The sequence below is a fragment of the Pantherophis guttatus genome, chromosome 3 (assembly GCF_059756535.1).
Source record: "Pantherophis guttatus breed Tessera chromosome 3, ASM5975653v1, whole genome shotgun sequence".
Lineage (NCBI taxonomy): Eukaryota > Metazoa > Chordata > Lepidosauria > Squamata > Colubridae > Pantherophis > Pantherophis guttatus.
Window position 1 is genome coordinate 53,092,412 of NC_142065.1, and position 20,749 is coordinate 53,113,160.

General features: G+C 38.7%; 2 protein-coding genes across 6 annotated transcripts in view; one reads left to right on the top strand and one right to left on the bottom strand.

The window, feature by feature from the left end:
• Nucleotides 1–307: 307 nt before the first annotated feature.
• The window catches only part of SMPD2 (sphingomyelin phosphodiesterase 2), a 30,301-nt gene continuing 9,859 nt past the window's right edge, over nt 308–20,749 (top strand). Inside the window, exons 1-11 of one of the 5 annotated variants that reach the window (XM_087889590.1) lie at nt 308–588; nt 4,038–4,086; nt 7,768–7,864; nt 8,307–8,383; nt 10,903–10,996; nt 11,103–11,192; nt 12,189–12,271; nt 12,566–12,698; nt 12,951–13,055; nt 14,363–14,513; nt 15,813–16,528. In XM_087889590.1, the coding sequence (XP_087745716.1) occupies nt 4,040–4,086; nt 7,768–7,864; nt 8,307–8,383; nt 10,903–10,996; nt 11,103–11,192; nt 12,189–12,271; nt 12,566–12,698; nt 12,951–13,055; nt 14,363–14,513; nt 15,813–16,156 (1,221 nt within the window). In that variant the 5' untranslated portion in view covers nt 308–588; nt 4,038–4,039 and the 3' untranslated portion in view covers nt 16,157–16,528. Of the gene's footprint in view, nt 1,097–4,037; nt 4,087–7,767; nt 7,865–8,306; nt 8,401–10,902; nt 10,997–11,102; nt 11,193–12,188; nt 12,272–12,565; nt 12,699–12,950; nt 13,056–14,362; nt 14,514–15,812; nt 16,529–20,749 lie in introns of those variants that run through there. The other 4 variants (XM_034414726.2, XM_087889589.1, XM_087889591.1 and 1 more) reach the window with 4 other exon arrangements.
• Nucleotides 18,811–20,749, bottom strand: part of MICAL1 (microtubule associated monooxygenase, calponin and LIM domain containing 1) — a 45,544-nt gene continuing 43,605 nt past the window's right edge. Inside the window, exon 24 of the mRNA XM_034414720.2 lies at nt 18,811–19,916. Within this exon, the coding sequence (XP_034270611.2) occupies nt 19,762–19,916 (155 nt within the window). The 3' untranslated portion in view covers nt 18,811–19,761. The remainder of the gene's footprint in view (nt 19,917–20,749) is intronic.

Sequence of the window (20,749 nt, forward strand, 5' to 3'; positions counted from 1 at the left end):
TATTTTTTCTAAGGTCAAAAACAAAAGCAAAAATCTAAATGATGTGTTAGATTTTAACACATTGGGTTAAATGGGGATTGTGTTCATGAGAAAGGCAAAAACCAGCTTTTCAAAGTTTTAATTTTTCTATGCTGCAACAGTCCTTAAATCATTAACTAATGCAAAAACCCTTCAGCACTTCCAATTCGCACTGCAAGTACCGTCCTTTTCTGGAAAGGGGAAAACAAAAACTTGTTGCGTTAAATTCAGCTTACTCGCAGGAAAGCAGATACAAGCTCCAAAGGTTACATTGCCACCCAGCTCCCCGTTCCTAGTTCCGCTTCCCACTACTCCACCCAACGGCGTCTCCTCGCGCCTCTTCCAGCCCGCGAAGGGAGGGAGGTGGGTTTTTAAATACAAAGTTATGGTGACATGAACGAAGGCCTACAAGACCCGAGATGCACTGCGCGCCGCACAGTTAGGCGCTCCTTCCCCGTTTTAGTTGTCGCTGCTTTGCTGGTGGCCGGACGCGAATATTCGCGCGAATAATGGAGGGCAGGGAGTGAAACTTGGAGGTGGGCTCGGCTGGCTGGTGATAGAAACTGCCAGGTATGCATCGGCTCTGCAAACTCTTTCGGAGTCCTATATCCCTTGCACCCTAAAACGTTTTTTTTTCTACGGTAGCTTTTCTCTTGTTCCTTCCTCTTTCTCTTGCTGTCACAAGCGGCAATTGTAGTATTGGCTTAAAAGCTGCTCCGAAGCTGGGATACTTCTTGCTTTTGCCCCCTGGCTGATTTCCCTCCCCTCAATACGTTGGAATAGGAGACTGATACCTGTTCAGGTAGAATGCTTGGCAGCCTTTCTGCTTTAAAATCGATCAGGACTGAAGTCGAAGACACTCTTGAGCTCCGACTGCTATTGCTCTTTTTCAAACGTCTCTTGGGCAAAATACAGTGCTGGGAATGGTGAGCGTGCTAATATTGTCGTGCCTTGAGCGTCAGATGGAAAAAAAAAAGAGGCTTAAGGTGAATTCAGTGTGGCCGAATTTGTTTAATCTGATTTAGCGACTAAGCATTCTCTTCCAGCAAAAAAGAGGACACACACGGCTCCCTTCCTGGTAACTCTTTTGTTAATGTCTTTGGAAATGTTCAGTGACTCCAGTGGGGTGGGAAATGAGCTGCCCTGTTCTGCACTGTCCCTAACCCCCTTCCCAAATTTGCTCAGAATGGATGTTAAAGCTTCCCACACAATGCAGAACAAAGGACTTGGATTTTTGCCTCAAGAGTTCCAAAAAGTTATTTGAGCCAATAATTTAACTGGTGCACAAAATGCCATCATGATGCAAAAGATAAAGGTCCATTAGATTTGGACAGCAAAAAGCAAAACAACCAGGGTAAACTTCATTCTTGTTCTGTCTGTGCATATGTTTATTAAACAGAGGAGCAAACTTTTGGTGAGCTTATAGAGTGCATTTTTAAATCTGTGATCTCCCTTCAAGTCAAAACAGGCTAAATGTCTTGGTCAGGGATGGGGAAGATAAATTCTAAATGTTGAACTAAAAGAATCATCCAGAATGGTTGATGCTGGAAGTGGGTTGTTCAGCAACATTTACTAAAGTGAAGCTGTATAGTTCTCTTCTTGAATTGTAATTAGGGGACTTCATTTGGCAATCTGTTTTAAAAGTTTTGCTTCAGAGTGGCCACTTAAGGATCAATGGCAAAATTGTCTTGGCTGGCTAAAATATCCTCCCTCTTCCTCCCCCTCCCTACCCCAGTGATTTTGGAATGTTGCCTCTTCTGATATTTGATTTCTGGCATTGATGAAATATCTAACATGCAAGGATAAAAATGTTAGGAACTCATGAAATTAGGTGACATTGTTAAATTCTGTGAAAATCTGCATTATGACACATTTGTAATAATTTGAGGCATATAAGACTCTTAATTGTTCTATAATATTCTTTGGAATTTGATTTAGGATAAGAGGGTATTCCCTCCGCCTCAAGAAGTTTTTTTTTATATAATAGAATGTTTACTGTCTCTGCCCGATACTGTGAAAAGGAATAACAGTTACTTCCTGTATTTTGTTAATGTATTATTGCTATATAGTTCTTTGTTGTGTCTGTAGAACTTGAGCCCAAGTCTATTTTTTCACAGATTGGCAGTCATAGATTTGAATTCTTGTATTTTGCTGGCATTGTCATCACACCATAATACCAAACGATTGGAAGGAAGGAAGAGTTGTCAATTTCCTCTCACATTGCTTTTTTACCTGAAGGCAAATTTAAGAAAAGCCAATACTGAATCTATAAACACAATGGTGCTCAAAGACTTTCCCACTTTCAGATAAAGCAATCGCTATAAAAGCAGTGGTAATTTTATAGTAAGCATTTGATTATTTTGTAATTTACTTTCTTAATGTTCCGTTTATTTTTTTATGATTTGTGCTGCAAGGCTAATTTCCTTTAAGCCATGTAGGAGATTGCATAAATAACCTATATAGCAAGCATACCACAGTAATTTGTGTGAAAATGGAGTATGCTAGACAGCAGCTAAACTAGCTTCCTAGCACATGCACATGTTGTAGAATGTGTTTGATCACTTCCTGATTTCCTATTCAATATTCACTAAATATGTCAAATTATATTTTAGCGATATCATAATCCTTCAATGGTATATTAATATCACTATGTAGTAAATTTCAATCTTGTTGCTATATAATGAAGAGATCACGATAATAAAATGTATCCAGGTAGCAAAGCCAAGCTCCATAAAATATGTAATTTTTTAAGGTCACGAAATAAAGAGTAATGTTAAAATTAAATTGTAAGTCTTTGTTGGAAAGAGACAAGACAGTGACTGACAGATTTGTTCATTAGTTGTATAGGAAACTGTCAAATGATAATGTTTTAATGTGAGAGTCATCTCAGATGTTTTTAGTATTGTGTACTGTATTTGCCATTAACAAGCACATCCTGTTATAGGTTTGTGCAGTATATAAACCCAACCCAAGGCTGAGAACATTTGTCACCCAAACTGATGCACATGTCTACAGAACAACATTTGTGTACTTTCTAAGAAAATTCGAATAAATGTCTCACTACCAATCAATGGGAGAAACCCTTCCAAACATAGAAATGGTCATTATAGCAAATTTAGAATAGAATTCAGAAATTTCTGACACAAAACAACTAGGAAGCAAAATGCCAATTAAAAAAAAACAAGTCTAGTAGTAGGAAACATATGATGGCCAAAACTGCAGAACTATCACAAATTACACAAAAATGAAGATCTGCACATATTCAAAATGTAGTTGCTATTTCCTGTTTAAAACTCATACAGTATAACATTTACCACTGCCATTTTGTATGGCTCTGACAGTGAACTCAAAAATACTAACCCCAAAAGTCAGAAAAAATGATGAGCATAGTGAGCAGATGTACTATCTAGAACAATTTTCCATAATCTGTTGACTGCTATTGGCCATTTATCTAGGAATTATGGGAATTTATATCTACCATATCTAAGGGGCATCAAGTAAAAGGGAGGATGACTTTGATCTCCTTCACTTTGATAGTTGTGCCATAGTTTGGCATTTCCTTTATCTGGACCTACTAAAACGTCACAACAGTGTGCAAGCTTTCAAGTTCTCTTCCATAATGAATAGTCCTGGAGAACTTGAAATCTTGCATATTTCCATTGGTGATTAAAATGTATTGCGCAGCTGTGGATTTCAAAAGCTTTTCTGATTGCTATTACTAACTAAAGAGACAGAACTATTCAAGTGACGAGAAGAGGTTTATCACAGAGGCTTCCTCTGTCCTTGTACACCAAATCTTAGGTTCCTGGCTGAATCAGTTCCTCCAACTGCCACACCCCAACTTTACCTCACAAGTCTCAAAACCATAGTTCTTAGTTACAATTCCTGTTCTTCTGGCAGAGGGGTGGGTGGGGGGAAGATCAAGCTTAAGTCCCAGCTGGCTTAAAAAGTTGAAACAGAACTTCTCATTTTGTTAAGTGTTGATTAGAATTCACCTGTACATTGTCTTGCATCCACAGCAATGGAGGATTCTGTAGTGCAGCTTCGTATCTTTGACCTCAATTGCTGGTGAGTTTATCTTTTTCATTTGTTTGGGGCAGCTTTGATCAGAACAGCTTTTTTTCATTGTGACTTATTTGTAAGATATTATTAAGAGTTCCGAATTGTACTCATTATTTTAAAAACTGTGGTTTTTTTTACTTTTTTTACACTTTGGGGTTTATAGTTGTTATCCCAATTCAGGCTATCAGGTGCTCTGTGTTTGTGCTTTGGAATTTTAGTGTGTGATGTTGGTATTAATTATTCCTTGAATGCTGTCAGTTTCTCTTTTCTTCCTCTCCTGCTCTCTGGACCACAAGTTCTTAGTTACAATTTTACAATAGTTACAATAGAGTTTTGGTTGTACGGGCAGCATTGCCAAAATGATGGTGTGGATTAAAATTTAGTTAGATAATGCATATCTGAAAAGGTCTTCAAACACAAATCTCCTGATAATTGATTATTACCTGTAGTTGTGATAGTTCAACTTTATTTCTCCATTAAGCAGCTAAACTGCTTTAAATAATATAATTCTCATAAGTTTTTCCTAGTTTTATTCTTCTTTACGCTTTAAGTAGTGTACATTCTATCAGCTGACATCATTTCTGTTCTAGGTGCAGAAGTCACTTGCTTGGAAAATGATTATTACACTTTCCAAAATGAGATGGGGTAACTGATCCATGTTGCTCCAACCTCTGAATCCCATTTCTATTATTTACAAAACAAAAATAATATTCAGAGAGGCTTTTTTTAAAGAATTCCCTCTGTTGGGGAAAGTTCAAATTCCAGTGCTGATCTAGGTCTAGCTTGCAAATATAGCTGAGTGGTAAAAATTTAATTGCTCATCATGGGGTTGGGGCAGGATTATGTTTTTGTTCCTGTCCCCTGTAATACTTGCAAGTATAAAAATATGCTTGCGTATTACAGAGAACAATTCTTATTCCAATCAATTATTTTCAGTGTTAGTTCTCTGACTTCTAAAGTATTTTTTCATAAAACTGTGTTTTAAAAAATTATCATTTTCCTAGCTCTACATTAAAAATTAAAAATCTCTTTTACCGTAGCAGGATTCTTGATCTTCCTTCTAGTGCAAGTATAGACCAGGTCTCATTCTTCAGATTGTTATTCCATTTTACCCTATGGTTTGCTTTTTTCTATATTTTTTTTTAATCCTACCATTATTACTTTATAAGTAACTCAAGAAGGAGAACATACATAATACGCCTTCCTCCTTCCATTTTTCCCACAATAACCCTGGGCGGTGAGTTGGCCTGAGAGAGAAGGACTGGTCCAAAGTCACCCAGTTAGCTTTCATGTCTAAAGTGGCACTAGAACTCACAGTCTCCTGGTTTTAAACCAGCACCTTAACCATTACACCAAACTGGCTCAACATGCTGGTTTTCTAATATTTAGGAGATTTTATTTGCTATTATGCATTTAAATATATAGCATTTGGAGGCAAGGATAGAAGTGTGCTTTTAGAAAATGCACGAGCATCAGCACATCTTTAGCACATATAGCACATCTGTAGATTGTTGTGGTAAAAGATAGCCCCCCTCCCACACACAATTTGAGCTGCATTCACTATCAAACCTATAAGATGCCCCTTCCTCCCACACACGTTAACTGCTTCAACTGCATTTACATCAACCTGAATTGACCCTGAATGGCGAAAAGGGGAAGAGCCAGTCAGGAACCTGTGGCCCAATAAACCAAACCGTTTATAGTCACTGATCGTCTCTCAAAGATTGTATAGCTAGCTTTCCCTAATAGGAATAAATAGATAATACTAAGGTCACATGGATGAGTTTTATCAAAAACATTCTAGCATCCTGCTGTAATTTCCATTGTGTCTGCCTTTATTTGTTCATCTTGCCTGTGCAGTGTTGTAGGCCAAGGGTATATAAATGATGGCTCTCCTTTGATCATAACTGCTTAGCAAAGTGTCATGGATTTTCTGGGTGCCCAATATATATTGTATGCTAAAATTTTGCTGCTTTGTCAAAGTGATTTGGTTGCTTTAGGTGAGCCAAGGTTTTGGCCATACCAAGATTAATCCCTTGAATTTGAGTTTAGGGAGACTGTATATTTGACAAAACAGCTCCCATTTTTAGGTATGTCTCTGTGTTTCATAATTCTGAGAAGACACACTGAATCTGTGAGAAGACACATAGAGGATCTCTATGGAGATTCTCAGTCATCTAGATCATGATTGTCGGAAAGGTGCTTTCTTTCAAAAGGCAACTGGACTTTCTTGTTTTGCTAGAAGACATTTCACTTCTCATCCAAGAAGCTTCTTCAGTTCTGACTGGATGGTGGACAATGGAAGGATTTATATTATTGCAGTCACCTGGTCATTAGCTCTCTTTCTGAGAATCATTGAAGTCACTTGGAGATTTATCTGTGCCCTCAGGGTCACCTGAACCCTGTAGTCTGTCCGAAATTTTTTTTCTGGAAATCCTTTCATACTTCTGCATGGAGTGAGACGTCTTCTAGCAAAACAAGAAAGTACCTTTGGCACCCAAAGGAATTAGTTATCATTCTACATTGTCAGCCTAATTGAGTGTTCATGTTTTTGGTTTGTCCACTCAGGTTTTAATGATCTATTTCTAGGAGCTATCCTTTATTTTCTGAAAGGACCCAAATTTTCTCTGTTTTAATGGTGGGACTTGGTCCTGAAGTAAGGTTTACTGGGCTTTTTTTATTCAATGCTTCTAGAGATTTTGATGTGTCTTAAGAAGAATTGGTCTTAAGTATACAGTATGTGCATAAATTGGTGACACTGGTGGTATATAGACATATATTTATATTTAAAGGGATTACAATGGATAAGGGCTTTAATTAACTCCTTTACTATGGTCCAGGCAAAAATAACTCCATCTGATGGTTGAGGTGTTGGGAGTGAACTGAGATGGCTTTGGACCATCTGCTAGTTTCAGTTCAATTTACCTCATTGGGGGGATAAAAGTAGGCTATATCTTCATAGACACTCACAAAAATGTTCTGGTAACAAATGTCATAAATAAACAAACAAAATTCTTTGGGGCTAAGATTGGCCCTTAATATGATGCTTCTTTCTTCATCATTTGTAAAGAATGAAGTATTTGGAATAAGCTGTGTCATGGTAAAAATCGCTTAAAAACCAACAAACTGGAGAAGACTCACACATTAGTGATATTAGTACTAGGTTGGAGGTTATAGTGAGTCACTTGTCTATTGTACCCAGAAGTGCCAAGAACAAGAGCCAGAAGGTTACATTAATCTAATTTAGTAAGATGACTAAAAATAATTTGAGTATGTACACATACTAGTAGAAGATAACCACAAGCATACAATCCTTGGTTGTGAATACATTATAGGCACATTTCTAAAAATGCAGTATAATAGCTTTGATATGTTCAGTCAAGGCCTTAATAACAAGCCAACCTGCATTTTACAGCAGGAAGGAATAAGTATCTTGGGTAGCCCATGTCTCTTGAGTTCTGTGTCCCCACAGGCACGCGTTCTGTGACCAGGTAGTCCCTGACAGACACAGATTATCAAGGATGTTACATGAGCTGAACAGAGGGAGACACATATGAAGTTAAAGGAACACGCAGTAATACTAATCTTATATAAGTAAACATACAAATTGATTCAATGCGAATTCATATTCCAATCCACCACAGTGGCGATCCTCACTGCTTTCCCTTTCCTTTTCACTTTGTCTAGGGCTATTCGTTACCTGAGCAAGTTGCGGCGAGAGCGTGTTGCATTGATTGGGGATGTCCTTAACCAGGAGGGATTTGACCTGGCACTCTTACAGGAGGTGAAGATTTCACATGCTAGAATGGATCTGGTTGGAACAAAAAGTGGGGTTTTAATCCTACTTCAACTGATGACATATTACATTTTTATACATGATGTTAAAGGCATGGTTTGTTTTGTTGAAGAAACCATCATGACCTGCTTCATACAGTATCTAGTCACAAGCCCAAATGCAACAAATGATATTATGGCTTAGTGTAATGGGTAAATTCAGTCACTGGAAAGGTGTGCCAATTTTTGTGACACAGTTCAGCAGAGGCCTCCTTGCTATGCTCTGGAGAAATCTTAAAGGATAATGCACAGAAAAACATAACAAATGAAAGAGAGTTATTTTGGGACTGGCAATTAACTGAAGATAAGCTTAGGGACCTTGGTCCCCAGATCAACATGCCATTTTGTTACTTTTTTCACAGTCACTGTGATGATAGCATTTTGCTTTTCAGGTGTGGAGTGAAAAAGATTACCTCATGCTACAAAAGAAACTGTGTATCCACTACCCTTCTTCCCACTACTTCAAAAGGTAAAAATGGAGTTCAGGTAATAAGTTTTCATTTGTTTAACTTCGGAATGGCATAGATATCCAGTTGATACTATTTAATAAGGCAGAAAAAGCCTTCCTAGTTCAGAATCAAGAGCCCTGGTGGGGCATTGGTTAGAATGCAGTATTGCAGGCAAACTCTGCCCACTGCCAGGAATTCAATGCTGACTGGCTCAAGGTTGACTCAGCCTTCCAGTCTTCCATCCTGATTCCAGCCTTCCATCCAGATTGTTGGGGGCAATATGCTAACTTTGTAAACTGCTTAGAGAGTGCTGTAAAGCTCTATGAAGCAATATATAACTCTAAGTGGTATTGCTATTGCTCCCATGATGTCACTTTGACCAGGTAGCATTGTCCAATCTGGTGCTCAAAGTATGTTCGGTTGCCTTCTACCATCTCTAGAAAGCAGTTGACAGTCATTATTCTGTTTGGGGTGTATCACTAAAGTTTTTGCAAGATTTTAATTTTGAGAATTAGCTTCAATTTGTGTCCATGGCTGAAGAATAACACAAGCTTTTTTTTTGTTGTTGTTCCATTTTACAGTTAGCTGGATTTTTTTTGTCTGACTAGACAAAGTGTGATTAGACTTAAAAGTAGGTAAAGACAAGAGTTGGCACATTGGGTCTTGAGGATCCTAGAGCCTCCATTGATCATGGCACTCAACTACATGGGTATGATTTTATGACAATCATACACAACTGTAGTCTAAATCTTAAAATGAGCTTAACAGAGCTTTTAAAAAACTGATCCAACTCTACTTCTCCCAATCAAGGACAGGGAAAAGTACACCTATTGCATTTTTGCCCTGTTTCCCCCACTGGCCAGTTGTTCAGACTTCTTTCAGATTTCCAGTAATCATGCTACAGATCAATGGTTTTGTGCTATTATTAGAAATCTGGAGCAAGATTTCTGGAAAGGAGGAAGATTGGAGAAATATATATATATACATATTCATCTTTACTGAGGATATATAAATGAAATCAATTGGGTGTAATGGGTGAGGTACAAGTCTACAAACCAGGAAACTGAGTTCTAGCCCCACCTTAGGCGTGAAGCCAGCTGGTTGACCTTGGGCCTGTCGCTGTCTCTAAGCTGGAAAATGCCAGTTGGGAGGAGGTGTGTTGGGTTGCCACAGGCGTTTCCAGACGTTTTCTGCAAAAATATGTGTTCTTAACTATACCTAAACTTTGTTGGACTTACCTTCCTAACAATGATTGTCCTTTGCTTATCAACTGAGTTTAGTAGTCCCTGCCTACCAGGTGTCACAGCTTAATTGAACTGCCTGAAATTTTGTTTTAATGGGAAGTGTCTCATTTGTTATGCTACTTGCTCTTGAAAATGACACAAATGAACTTGGAGTTATTACTGGTTACTAAGGATGTTTAGATAGCTTGCATGCAAATGCAGCAGGATGTTGAGTCATACTCGCATCACACTGGGAGACCGGTTGAATTTCCTGTACTACTTTGAACCCTATTCACTCTTGAGTAACTAAACCCCCAGATCTGCTATGGTATAAAATAAAAGGAATATTTTGGCACATGGATCAGATAAATTGTCCTGCGATTGCAGATGCTGATCAAAAAATGTAGTTGTAATGTGACTTAAAGTATATACAGTACAGTCCTTAATTAAGCCCATAATTTCTGTTGCTAAGCGAGGTACTTGTTAAGTGAGATTTGCCCCATTTTATATTTTTCTTGCTAGCCAATGCAGTTGTTAAGTTAGTAACACAGTTGTTAAGTGAATCTAGCTTCCCCATTAACTTTATTTGTCATAACATCACAAATGGTGATCATATGATCCCAGGACACTGCAACTATCATGAGACCATGGAGATGCTGAAACAGTTGTAATTGTGAAAAACGGTCATAAATCCCTTGTTTCAGTGCCATTGTAATTCTGAACGGTCACTAAACAAACTGTTGTAAGCTGAACATACTTGTACATCTAATGTATATGTAGCTGTTGAAACTGCAGTTCATGGCAAGCTTCAATTTCTGGTGGTTTTGTAAAATGTCATTCCATTCTCAGAGAGCCAGGAATAATTCCAAACAGTCTAGATGCTGGTTTTTCTCTGGAAACCTTTACCTGTGTTTGTCACAGAGTTATATTCCAGAAAGTTCAGCTTTAGGTTCACATAGTGGGTAGGAATGGAGTCCTGTTCTCAGTCAGAGATATGAAAAACCCTTTTTGCTTTCAATCCTGAGAATCAACTCTACCTGCCAAAATTTGATGGCATACTGACAAATAATGGTATTGTTACAATTGTTTGCAAAAGCCAGATAAATTAAAGGCATACAGCTTCCAGTGGTCTTAATGCTCCTATTTAATTTTGAAAAATCCAAGAAATGAGAGAAAGAAGTGGGGATTCTTATTTCACCTCTTCCAGTGACATTGTCACTCCCAGAACTCTGGCAACTGACAAAAAGTTTGGTCCCAAACTCTCAAAGACTGCCCACTATAGGGAAAATAATAATTTGGCGTCTATTCTTCTGCAGTGGGGTGATCGGCAGCGGGCTCTGCATCTTCTCCAAACATCAGATCCTGGACACCTTCTTGTACCAATATTCTGTGAATGGTTACCCATACATGGTGAGTAACATGCTTAGGAAAGAGTCCAAGGCACACCTATTTCTACTGGTGAACTCATTGTTTCAGTTTTGCCCCTGTGTTTTATATGTGCTGTATTCTTTCACAGTTCCAGCATGGAGACTGGTTCGGTGGCAAATCTGTGGGTCTCATAGTGCTAAAGATCCAGGGCATTATTTTCAACGTCTATGTGACTCATGTGAGCATTTTTATTTATTTTATTTTGTTGCACTTTAAAATTATGAAAGCTTCTCTCAAATCCCTCATTGAGTACTTAGAGCAGGCTATCAAAATAGCTAAATCATTTGGAAAGGGGTGAAGGGTCTAGACTTTCCATCTTTTGACTTGAGTTAGGAAGAGGCCATCTTTATGAATTCACACCGTCAGTAATACCTTGCTGTTGGGTTCCACATCTTTCTGCACAAGTGGCTGTTTTGAATCTTGACATCTGGGTGGACAAAATCAGGGCTTTTCTGGGTGTTTAGACAAAGTGTGATTAGTCTTTAGTGCTGCAGATCAATGGTTTTGTACTGCCATTACAAAATTGGAGCAAGATTTCTGAAAAGGAGGAAGATTGAACAAATATATACTGTTTACTGTGTTGGGTGTATATGAATGGAACCAGTTTGGTATAGTGGTTAAGGTACCAGGCTAAAAACTGAGAGACTGAGTTCTAGTCCTGCCTTAGGCATGAAGTCAGGTTTGGGCCAGCCACTGTCTCTCAGTCTTATAAAGAAGGTGGTAGCCAACCACTTCTGAAAAATCTTGGCAAGAAAACTGCTGGGACTAGTCTAGTGGTTACCAGGAATCAACACTGACTCAAAGGCTCCCCTCCCCCCCCCCAAAAAAAACAAGATATCAAATATTTGTTTCTGGTGTGTATAAATATTCACATTTACATTATTTCTGATTCAGGAGACAAAGCAGTCATTAATGCTAAGATTATCTACCTGTAATCTAAGATTAATCAAACAATTCTATGCTATACCTATCAAAAAGTCCATTTTTATCATGAGGCTTTTTAAAAGAAGCTCATGATATAACTTAAATTCTTTCCACCATTCTCTTGTAACCACGAACCAAGATTTTTTCTTTTTATTTTATATTTAGCAGCTAAAACGAATGTGAGAATAATGGTTGTGTACTTTCATAGATAATGCACATGTATAATTATATATTCATTCCCCCTATCCAGCTCCATGCTGAATATTGCCGAGAGAAGGATACATACCTGCCCCATCGAGTGGTTCAGGCCTGGGAACTTGGCCAATTCATACAGTAAGAACTATAGCTGTAAGATTCAAAAAATGTTTGTGCTTTATTAGAATCCAATGACAGGTGCTGTGCCACTTGTTGTGCCCTGTGTGTCCCCTTAAAGTTAACTTTAGTTAGCTTTAAGTTAAAAGCTTTAGCTGAGTGGAAACTCAGTTTATTTCATGCCAGTCTCTCCAGTGGGAGAGAGATTGAGAAAGATGTTTATTCATTAGAGATACATTTCATATGACACCGTTCATATCTCTCGCTTCAAAAAGCTCTTGTCTCTTGTTTTGTGATGTTCTCCCACCTTTCCAGGCATACCTCCAAAGGAGCTGATGTGGTACTGCTTGGAGGGGATCTGAATATGCACCCAGAAGATGTTGGCATTCGGCTATTGAAAGGATGGACAGGGCTGCAAGATTCCTTCATAGCCGCAGAGAAAATTAAAGTGAGCCTCTTTGCATGCCCATTAAGTACATGAATATGTCCATGTCTGATATTGTCATCGAGACTCGGAAATAATTATTTTGACTCATTCAAAAGCTTGATGTACAAGTGACCTGTTTTATCCATTTCACTGTCTCCCTTTTTGTTCCCTCAAATTTAGATTTCTGCCATGGAAATCCAGTTCACCTAGAGTTCTTGCAACTACTCTAAATGTTGTGTTAAGAGTCTCTGTTGTCTCTGATCTTCTTCTCAGGGCTGTGAAGATGGCTGTACCCTTGTGCCAGCCAACTGCTACATCAGCAAGAAAGAACTGCAGTGTTATCCCCAGGGGATTCGTATTGACTACATTCTTTATAAAGTACGTGCAAGTTAATATTCTAGAAAACAGAGACTGAGCAAAGTGTTGTAGAGAGAGCTTGGGAAGCAGGTGAGAATGAAAGCTCTCATTTGAAAAACACTTCCCACTGAACAAGGCAGCTGCTCCATGTTTTCATCTTTATCCTTTGGTTCAGCTACTTGTTGTTTACTGATGTGTTCATTTGACAGTTGCTCTCAGGAGAGTGGCTTTTCAGGCGAGGAAGGTCCAGGCAGTGCTAATATGTGCAAAGCTAATAGCAGAAGGGTTGTGCGGCACTTCAACATCAAGGCCAGAATCAAAGGCACCTGACCGAACTGCTTAAATTGAATGCACACACACACACACACCCTTTTATTTTTTTACCAGGGCATGTGATGGTTGGGTGTGTATGGGAGGAGCAGCTCCCTGATCCCAAGAAAAACTGACTTAGAAGTTGCAGAGAAATGCCACCTGAGCATCCACGTCTGTTCTGAAGCATTGTGCACTCTTAAAATGTAGGTCTGTGCATTGCTATCCTGGAGCATTGAAATAACCTAATTGAACCCAGAGCAACAATACTTGGCCCACAGCTATTGTTTCTTCCCATTTCAATCCAATTTGCTTATGGTGGAAAGATCAGCTTTAACCTGTTAACCTGTTTTTTCAGCGGGAAGGGAAATACAATTACAGCTGCTTTCTTAGTCTGAATCTGAACACTTCTAAGTAGCCTCTTGAAACACATTCAGGAGACGTTTGTCAGAACAGAAAGACTGAAAATCTTTTTTAAGTTCTTCTTTAATTTGCTGTTCTCTAACTTAACTGATCTTTATCGTTAAAATGGAGGGTCAACTTAGATTTGTTGAGAAAAATCTCAACTGTTTACTATCTAATCTTTTTGGGGTAAGATAGGATTACCTTAAATCAGAACTGTCTTCCTTTCAGAGGCAAGAAGCTACGCATTGCCTAAATCTGAATATATGGTAGGGGATTTTAAATGGCAATTGTTGACATTTAAGATTAATTACAGTAGATAAAAAATTAGCCAAAGGAACAAACTACCAGGAGATGCTGTAGAATCACATTCCTTGGTGATACTTACCTTTGTGGACAGATTATATGGCAACAAGCTTCAAGTAGAGTGAATTTTTCCCTAGGGTAAATCTAGTTCCTTTATGGACATTTCAAACTAAGAAAATAACATTCCATTTTTTTCTGCATTATTTGCAGCTCATAATCTAGCTATAACATTTTGGGGAGCGGGGGGGTTCTTTAGTCATGCTGTCTGCAGATAACAAAGAGTTTGCCATCTTGTCTGTCCTTTCTTACAGGGCTCATCTCAATATGATATTAGATGCAATATTCATGAAACTACTACAGGAACTGCTCCTGGCAAGGATTTCCCTTACTCTGACCATGAAGCTGTCAAAGTGACACTCTCTGCAGTCCGATCAAATAAAAGTGAAAACAATCTTCCAGTTGGTGAGTGTTCAGATTTCATTGGTTTCCCACAAGCAGAGCAAAAGCAGCAGGAACAGAGAATGTGTGGCCTGCCAGTTAATGCTGAACCACAATGACCATCGTTCCTAGAGAGGGGAGCTATTATTGAGAGATTCTTGGAGCTGTGACATTAAGCAACAACTGGAATCTCCAGATTCCTTATACTTCTGTGAGAGGGTCCTTAGGATCAGTCAGACAAAAGACAGCGTGCAATGACTTTCTTGCGAACTAATTCACTTTTTTTTTTTATTTGCAGCATAACAAATATCCACATTTATCTTCAGCAGCTTCATCTCCTCTCCTTCTTTTGATTTCTGTCTTCAGGGGAATATAGTGAATTGCTTTATGGCCTAATTGCTCTAACATTCTGGGATTAACCGTAGCAGTGCTTCTGCTAAAATTAACTATACCTCCTTTAAAATGCAATTGTTAGTAAGTTCCCCAGAGAGTTAATCAAGGACTTTAATTAAAGCTTTAGCTGGCGATCTCTTGCAATGAACACAGACTTGATTTTCTCTGGTTTCTTCTTCCTCTGGATGTCTCTGCTGAGTATACCTGTGCTTGGCTGCATAATTCTCTTTTTCAGTGATCATCAATTAGCCCAGAGCCTGCCTGGGGCTGTTAAATCTTTGCTTGCTTGCCGATTCTCTTCTTCTCTTGCTTGGAATCCGACCAGAGCACTATTAGTCTCTGCCAGCTTTTTCAGCTCATTCAACTCTGTGCAAGTTTGTGTATGAAAAGCCTCTTACCATATCCCGTGTTTAGTTTGAAGTGATCCCTCTCATATACAGTTTGTGTATCTAAGACAGGGGTCTCCAACCTTTCTGGCTCGGCAAACCGGTGGAGGCGGCGGTGGCGGGATGGGGAGGGGGGATGGTTTGCATGTGTACGTGTGTGCCACTTTCACAAATACAGTTTTGCACGCCCACCACTTTCCTTGGTTCTGGTTGCGAATGAGCTCCATTCTGGCACTGGGCCACCAACCAGGGGTTGGGGACCCCTGAATCTAGGAGATCGTGTAGCAGGATAGTAGAGGCTATTTACTACCTTCTCTACTTTGTCACAGCCTATATCATTATTCATCTATAATTTTCTACCCAGGCACTTATATGAAGCTAATTTCCCATTCTGTTAATTTCAGAAAGAAAACTGTCCACTGGAGTAGCCAAATAACTCTCTCCCTCTCTCAATAAAATAGCAATCAGTCCGGGATAGCTGGATCTGACCGTGTAGAATTAACAGCTTCGTGTGGTTGAAGCTCACCATTCTCTTTGCTTTTAGAACCAGGTCTGGTGGATGTCTTGAACGAAGCCCGTCTGGAGGTGCAAGTGGGGTTACATTCGGCAAAACGACAGCAGTACTCCTGTGGCCGCATGGCTGTCCTGTCTCTTCTCCTGCTGATCATACAAGGAGCCATGGCAATGAGTTCCATGTTTGGTGGAACTCTCCAGCAGCCCTTCCCCAAGTTCTCCTTCTCTTTGCTCAGTCTACTCTCTGTGTCAATCCTGCTTATCTCAGCTGTGCTGTATCTCTTCCACATCATTGAAGTAAAGGTGCTGCGGGGAACAGAGGAACAGATGCGGGTGGGGCTGCAGACGCTCCAGGAGAAATTCAATAGCAGGTGAAACATTGGATGGTTGGATGGATGTTATGGACCAAGAGGCTGGGCAGAGGTGGGAATAGCAAGTCCCTCTGTGATTCTCAGCAATAACGGTTCCCTGGTTTTTAAATAAGGAATGGTAATTAACCTTTGATACTGTAAAAGGGGGGGGGGGTGTTAATAGGCTGAATTTTTGAGCAGTAACTTTTTTTAGATCTTTTTTGTGCTGATTTTAATGGATTTTGATGGGTGAATTTTGAAACTAACCTGGCTATTTAAAAAACAAGTTTTATCATAAAATACTGTTTCAATAGAATTAAACACATACTGGTCTGTTAAATTTGTACTGAAAAAGCAGGTAAGAACAGATGTGTAAAATAAAATATTATTAATTGTACACAGCTGCTTTTCCTACAATAATGTTCTCAGCTCTACTAAGTAAATGGCAACAATTATTGATGGAGATCTGTTTTTCGTATGTACCACTTATGAAAAACACTTTTGTATAACACTTTAGCATACAATTATCTTTGACCACTGTAGCTCCCATTCATTGACGGGGAAACAGAAATTGAAGAACTGGGCTAGCAAAACTAAAGCTGAATTGTCAACTGAATAAGTTTTACAAGTAGTCCTTGAATTACAATCACAACTGGGACTGGGACTTCCATCCCTAAGCAATGTGGTCATTAAGTGAGTCACTATGTGGCCAACCAATTTTACTTTTGCCATGGTGATTAAGCAGACCACATGGTCTTAAGCCATGCAATCAGGCTTCCTTGGATTTGCTTATTGGAAGTTGTCTGGGAAGGTCAGAAGTGGCAATCGCATGAATATGTGCTGGTTGCCTAGTGCCTGAATTATGATCATGTGGCTGTGGGGATGCTAGGAGAGTCATAAGTGTGAGGACCAATTGTAAACAACTTTTTTCAGGGTTGTTGTAATTTCCAACCATCATTAAGCTAATGGTAAATCAAGGACTACCTGTATATAAATTTGTTGTAAAACAAACCAGTCTATTTCTGTTAATGTTTGTTCACACTGTCCAGATTCTAGAGCAGATGGCTGTTCTCTAGCACTATTAACTGAGTTACTTTAATAAGAGATGGACGGGATTCTATCTCAACTTACACATGAAGTTTTTTTCTGTCTTTCTCAGTCTCTAAGTTCATGTATGAATGCCACTGCAACTGGGATATGAATCTTTTATAAAACTGCAACTAGTAATCCTTATGAATAGATTGGGGGCATGCTTCAGGGATTAGGTGTTATCTTTAAAATTTGGGGAGAATTTAAGGAATGGAATAGGTGGGTCTCGTTTTCGTTTTCTTTTGTGGTAGGGAGAAATTCTTTGACTTTGTTTTTCATGGTGTCACCTTGCCTGAGGAATGTCAATAGTCAGGCTCCAGGAGCCATAAATTACTCCACCTGCCCTTGTGAGAAAGAAGAGCTGCTATATCCAATAGAAATGTGTTTGTCTATCTTGCTTCATTTTACAACACTGAGGCATTGCATGAGAGTTTTGGCTTTACCATGACTCTTCCCGTCACAGGTAGTCAGATGTTATTCTTGATTCAAACATTTTACTGGGATTGAACACACAAGTCTTTACACTTTAGAAGATGACTGTGTAAAGTGCATTAGCTTTAGGAGCTGTCCAGTTCCTGGTGCTTAATTGTTATAGGAAGGGATATCTTCAGAATATCATATATAGTCCACCTTTCCCTAAATTCACAGAGAAGAGCAATATATGTTACCTTAGGTCTTAACTCCTCTTCTCTCAAGAGTGTCAGAGTCCAGTGTAACCAAAATATGAAACATTTGGGTTTTGGCCAAGGCCAATTTAGTGAAGTCTTATTTGATGTGTAGGGTAAATATGATATACCCCATCCCTCCCTCCTGTCTCCTCCTTATGGGACATGCACACAGTCTTCCTCTGATCTTTCTATTTTTTTCCTCCCTTTTACCTCCCTTTAGTCATTGCTGCCCTCCTTATTTTTGCCCAAATGATATATGCATCTTTTGTACTGGGCACAGACCGGTCAGACCTGGATCTGGTGCACAGAACAATCAATGACGGAAACATTTGCAAACCTCTATTATACTTATGTTAGGGTGGGGTTAATCAGAACCAACCAAGACAAGGGAGGAACTTGATAGGCTGAGTCAAAAAGGGATTTTTGAAAGATGATTTAAAAGCTGCGATACCCAAACCTAGATTATACTACTAAAAATATATTTTATTTATTTTGATTTGATTTGATTTGATTTCTATACCGCCCTACGCCCTACTTTCTATTAATTTCTATAATAGAAATTAGTTATAAATCATCCAGTGTTTGTAAAGAAGTAGGCACACAGCTCTACCTAGAACGGCATCTTTGGTACATGTATTTCTTTCATCTACTAAATTTCTCTTTTATTCAAAAATACTTGAAGTGAAAATTATTTTTAACTAGTTTTAGTTCAAATTCAGGATCAGGCTTGGCTTAATTACCTCTAGCTAAGAACTGTATTGTCTGCCTTTGCAGCCATTTGCAATCTTACTTAAAGCCAAATAACATAATCCTGGCCACTTCTTGGGAGGAAATTGGGCCAAGACCAAAAAATTTTTGAAAAGGTTTGATGGATATTTCTTCTATTGTGAAATTAGCTTGGATGACAAAAGACAGAAGAGCATTTTCTTTTCACTCCATTATGTTTATTGGAGCAAGTCTGTGAAAAACCAGTTGGCTTATATCCATACAGAAGTAGAAGCTTTCCGATTGTAAATTGACTTTAGTTACCAAATAACATCTGTTCACTTGAAGTTTTTCTTCAGGAGCAGTGTATTGCGATCTGCATCCACATTCATTGTTTATTTTGCAGGAAGAGCATACATTTTCCAACCGTACTGGTCCAGCTTCAAGATCCTGTCCTATAGCACCTGTTATGCTTGTAGGCACATGAAAAAAAATGTGCAAGAGATGTATATTTCTCCTTGCACATTTATTATAAGAGAAGGCCTGTGATGATGGCATTTCTAGTTTTTATTGTAAGGCATCTACTTCTTTCCTCTGAAATACTCTGTTGATTCTGTGTATCCTTCAAGAGATTTTAACAAATCGTCGTCCTCTAGAATACAACTCTGGACAGTTTGAAGGTTCCTCCGAACTTCATGAAGGGATAATGCTTTTTTGCTTTTAGAATACTTCTCTACTTAAACAATATAGTCCCTCCTAATTTACCACATCTAGATCACAAACATGGATCAACAGTAGCAGTAGGGTGAAATAAATCTTTTTTGTTGGATGAGGCCCTGTGTCAAAATTTGCATGCTAACTGCAAATAAATACAACAATAGCTAAAAAATATGTACATCTTCTGAATATTATTTTCCCTCCAAATGCTGCAAATAGACTGCTTTCTTAAAGCCTTCAACAGTTGTATCTGCAAACAATGAAAAGCAGTTCTACATAGTTTCCTTATTATTCCTTAAAATACTTAAAAAACGTAGTTGCATCAAATGCAGCAAGTTGCGTCACTTGCAAAAGCTCAGGCTTGTTCAGCAGAGTCTAGAATGGGACGGCATGCCAGATATGAAGGGCATTCAGCAAATTTATCCACCAGATAAACCGGAACTCAAATATTCTAGGCATTTTCCATCACTGGAGCATGCTCAGAAAGCTCACTGAGTCGCTTCCTCTCTTGCATCTCGATGAGAGCACTGCGCTGATTCACTATTGCAACCAGTTGGGACAGGATCATCTTCTCCGACTCATGGTCCTCAGACGTTTTCAAAGAATCTTTAAAATAAAAATCACATGCTCAGTATAAGGAACCATCATAATATTTAATTACATAATAAAGGAGAAAAAGAACTGGTGGAACTGCAAATATCTGGATTACACCTTCAAACCTCTTTGGTTATGCTGAGGCTGACCGTTTTTGGAAAGAGACAAATCTGAAGAGCTGCAAGTTCCCTATCCTTTATCTACTATTTTGTCAAAGTGAAAATATATCACCTGGAAACCCAGGAGTTAAAAACTTCATTATACTTTCGTAACGGGGATGAATGAATACATGAACATAAACTTTCCTAGTTCTTCGGCCCCAACGTGACATCACTCGATACACGCAGAGCAAACATAACTAAATGCTTTTTTTTTTTTTTTTCATTCATGGAATGAATGTATGTTGTTTTTAGCTGTACAGGGCCTCTTGCTGAATGGGCTATTGACTATTCTCAACCAAATTCTTTTATTATTTAAAAAGAAAAATTTAAGACCAGAAGGTAAGCATATACGACCTTTCTTTTATTTGCATTTCCTATCCTGAGAATATCAGACTGCAAATGACCATAATAAATATGCTGCCAAAGCCAAACTTTGACAAAACATGCATATTTGTCCACAGAAGGCAAATGGGAAACTCCTCTTGGCAGACAAAGCTTTTCTTTCAACTTTGAGAGTATATTTGTTACCCAATGGACATGTCCATTGTTTAGAACGTTCACAACGTTGGGTCTTTCAGGGCTGTGTGATTTATGACCACCAGATTCCTGGCTTTTTACAATCACAGCAGGGCTGCTACATTAGTAAATTTCTTGGCTATCTAAAACCATTCAAAAACAATTCTG